This window comes from Camelina sativa, chromosome 18, assembly GCF_000633955.1.
Source record: "Camelina sativa cultivar DH55 chromosome 18, Cs, whole genome shotgun sequence".
In the NCBI taxonomy this organism is placed as follows: Eukaryota; Viridiplantae; Streptophyta; class Magnoliopsida; order Brassicales; family Brassicaceae; genus Camelina; species Camelina sativa.
Window position 1 is genome coordinate 14,335,835 of NC_025702.1, and position 3,966 is coordinate 14,339,800.

At 36.3% G+C, this 3,966-nt stretch overlaps 2 protein-coding genes across 2 annotated transcripts in view; both read right to left on the reverse strand.

Annotated features, from left to right (window-relative positions):
- LOC104763479 (fasciclin-like arabinogalactan protein 1) overlaps positions 1–556 on the reverse strand; it is a 3,834-nt gene extending 3,278 nt beyond the window's left edge. The window contains exon 1 of the mRNA XM_010486843.2: positions 6–556. Coding sequence (XP_010485145.1) covers positions 6–470 — 465 coding nt within the window. The 5' untranslated portion in view covers positions 471–556. The remainder of the gene's footprint in view (positions 1–5) is intronic.
- The window catches only part of LOC104763480 (pentatricopeptide repeat-containing protein At5g55740, chloroplastic-like), a 5,269-nt gene continuing 4,250 nt past the window's right edge, over positions 2,948–3,966 (reverse strand). Inside the window, exon 2 of the mRNA XM_019239845.1 lies at positions 2,948–3,631. Within this exon, the coding sequence (XP_019095390.1) occupies positions 3,026–3,631 (606 nt within the window). The 3' untranslated portion in view covers positions 2,948–3,025. The remainder of the gene's footprint in view (positions 3,632–3,966) is intronic.

Consider the following 3,966-nt stretch of genomic DNA (forward strand, 5'->3'; position numbering starts at 1 on the left):
GGAACCTCTTCAATAGATTTAACAAAGAAAGAAGACAGATCTCCGCCGTCAGGACCAAACCCGACTTTACCACCTCTCAGATCCGTAATGTTAACGAATCCGGTGGTTCCAGGAGCAGCTCCGGTGGCTTGGAACATAGTAGCGGCGAGAGCAGAACCGTCACGGATCTGGTGGAGTTTTTTGGTTCCGAAGTAATCAAGAAGGACGTGAAGCGAGAGGATGTTCTTGAGAGTCGTGATTGTGTAGCCTTTTGAGGTTAACGCTGCCATGGCGGCGTTGTCGACGGCGCATACGGTTATGGTTGTTCTCCGGTTGATTTCGTCGGCGAGGTGGGTTTGTGTTAGGTAATGGCTGAAGGAGGAGAATGAAGGGTGGTTTGCTAGGAGGCGCGTGACGTTGTGTGCGTGGGTTTGGATTGTGAGGAGGAGGAGGATGTTGAAGATGATGATAGAACTCATCTTCTTCGCCATTGTTCCAGAGAGAGAGATGAAGTATTTGGTTGTTTGAGAGAGAGAGAGAGAGAGTGAGTGAGTGAGTTAAGAAGAGCTTAAAGTGAAGGGAACAAGAAGATCAAGAAGATGGTGTTTAGTTAAATGGACGTGGATTGTGAATGAAATTACGCTTGTGCCATTGAGTTTTAAAAAATAAATTATTTATTGTGATGACATGATTTAAATGTATTTATTGTGAAGTTAAGCTTATGGGTTTTGCAAAGTTTGTGATCATATATCATAATGCTGTTCTTTCCAGCCTTCAACGGTTCCACCTACTAATTTGTAACTTGTCGCCGAAGGAATTTAATATTAGATTAGAGGGAACAGGTGACACATAATGATGATCTAAAGTGAAATAATGTTAGGTTTATATGATTTAAAAAGTGCTATTTGTAATTAATATGACGTAGTAAACATAAAATTAAAATAAAATGTAGATAGAGAATTGAGGTTTAAAAAAGGTATGGGGGAAAAATAGAATAAAGAATAGGAATTGAGACAACGCATTTGAGCCCCTTGGCAAATTATAACAGCCTTACGAAATTAAATTGGTGGGAGGCAACATGGCCTCCAACTTATCTAACCTACATCTAAAGAGTGTTTTAAGTATCACATTTAATTTGGCGAACAGTATATATGATTTCTTCTTCTTTGTTGAGAAGATCACAACAATCATGTGATTAAGATGGTGTTCACTTGTATTTTTTTTTTTTTTTTGTCAAACAGATGGTGTTCACTTGTATATGTAGCTAAAAATAGAAATACTTTTTTTTTAGACTAGAGAAAAACATACAAATTTTTATTGTTATATATATCACGTCCACCAAAAGCAAAAAAAAAGNTGAAGGGTGGTTTGCTAGGAGGCGCGTGACGTTGTGTGCGTGGGTTTGGATTGTGAGGAGGAGGAGGATGTTGAAGATGATGATAGAACTCATCTTCTTCGCCATTGTTCCAGAGAGAGAGATGAAGTATTTGGTTGTTTGAGAGAGAGAGAGAGAGAGTGAGTGAGTGAGTTAAGAAGAGCTTAAAGTGAAGGGAACAAGAAGATCAAGAAGATGGTGTTTAGTTAAATGGACGTGGATTGTGAATGAAATTACGCTTGTGCCATTGAGTTTTAAAAAATAAATTATTTATTGTGATGACATGATTTAAATGTATTTATTGTGAAGTTAAGCTTATGGGTTTTGCAAAGTTTGTGATCATATATCATAATGCTGTTCTTTCCAGCCTTCAACGGTTCCACCTACTAATTTGTAACTTGTCGCCGAAGGAATTTAATATTAGATTAGAGGGAACAGGTGACACATAATGATGATCTAAAGTGAAATAATGTTAGGTTTATATGATTTAAAAAGTGCTATTTGTAATTAATATGACGTAGTAAACATAAAATTAAAATAAAATGTAGATAGAGAATTGAGGTTTAAAAAAGGTATGGGGGAAAAATAGAATAAAGAATAGGAATTGAGACAACGCATTTGAGCCCCTTGGCAAATTATAACAGCCTTACGAAATTAAATTGGTGGGAGGCAACATGGCCTCCAACTTATCTAACCTACATCTAAAGAGTGTTTTAAGTATCACATTTAATTTGGCGAACAGTATATATGATTTCTTCTTCTTTGTTGAGAAGATCACAACAATCATGTGATTAAGATGGTGTTCACTTGTATTTTTTTTTTTTTTTTGTCAAACAGATGGTGTTCACTTGTATATGTAGCTAAAAATAGAAATACTTTTTTTTTAGACTAGAGAAAAACATACAAATTTTTATTGTTATATATATCACGTCCACCAAAAGCAAAAAAAAAGAAAAATCAAACATGGTCACGTGGGAGTTGGAAGAGTATCTCCTCTTCATAAATTAAGGTATCAGAAACTCATTAAACCCATTATTGATATATATTTAAGCCCATTTCACAAGCATAGAATCTTCTTCTATTTCGTTTAATGTTTTATTCATTAACGAATAATCATTTAAAATCCTAACTCCTAAGTATTTTAGTAAACTTGTCACAATATTGTTAACAAAACATCTTGTTTATTCCTTGTAAAGTTTGATTAGACGGAAATTGAGTTCTTTTGACTGTGTGGTCAAGTACTAACTACTAAGTGTCGGTGAAGACTGAAGACAAAGCAAAAGCTTTAAAAAACGCATGAATGCGTGATCGTTACGGTCAGCGAAAACCGGAGATGAGGCCTGAAACTGGTGGCGCAGGGGCCAAGGGTATTATCATATACACATGCATCCCACGTGGATGGTTGTGATCTGTCTTCAGATTCTCCACCGACAATCGGTCGGTCCTTGTACTAGCTGGATATATATAGTAGTAGTACTGTCTGAGAGTTGAGTAAATTAGTTTGTTGTTTGAAAGCTCTGACGCAACGGTTTGTTGTCCCATGTCACTTACGATACGATGGTAGAAACCTTTCGTAGTATCTAGAGTATACGATGGATGATAAACATATATTCAATTCTTGAGATTGTGAATATACACATACTAATTTATAATATCTCATACACATAAATATCATTTGACATCAGAACGCATATCATATAGTAACAATGCCAAAATCCTTTGTATCTCATTGTTCCTAATATGTGTCTTGTCATTGGCAACAAACACATGGACACCGTCTTCTTCTCCTTTAATCTGAATCCAACTACATCCAGGTTTTTTCTTTAAACCTTTAGCTTTCATCATCTCTCTCATCTTCACAACTTCATCCCAACTTCCTTCGACCGCATTAGCATTCGATATCGTCACATAGTTACCAGAGTTTTCAGGTTCCGTTTCAAGCAGATGCCTTGATAAGTAGTCCGCAAGCTCAGTCTTATGCTGCTTGTTGCAAGAAGCAACCAAAGATTGGATCATTCTTGCGTCTGGCTTGTATGGCATTTCCTCGATTAACCTTAAGGCCTTGTCTGTTTCTCCAGCTGATGCAAGAAGATCTACCATTAGTCCATAATGTTCCAAGCATGGACACATGCCATGTTTTGAAACCATATCAGTGAAAATCCCGATTGCTTGGTCAATATCCCCAGCATGGTTACAAGCAGATAAGAGGCTTGTGAATGTTATACTATCTGGTTTAATGCCCATCTCTTCCAAGCTTCTGTACAGAGCCATTGCTTTNAAAAAAGGTATGGGGGAAAAATAGAATAAAGAATAGGAATTGAGACAACGCATTTGAGCCCCTTGGCAAATTATAACAGCCTTACGAAATTAAATTGGTGGGAGGCAACATGGCCTCCAACTTATCTAACCTACATCTAAAGAGTGTTTTAAGTATCACATTTAATTTGGCGAACAGTATATATGATTTCTTCTTCTTTGTTGAGAAGATCACAACAATCATGTGATTAAGATGGTGTTCACTTGTATTTTTTTTTTTTTTTTGTCAAACAGATGGTGTTCACTTGTATATGTAGCTAAAAATAGAAATACTTTTTTTTTAGACTAGAGAAAAA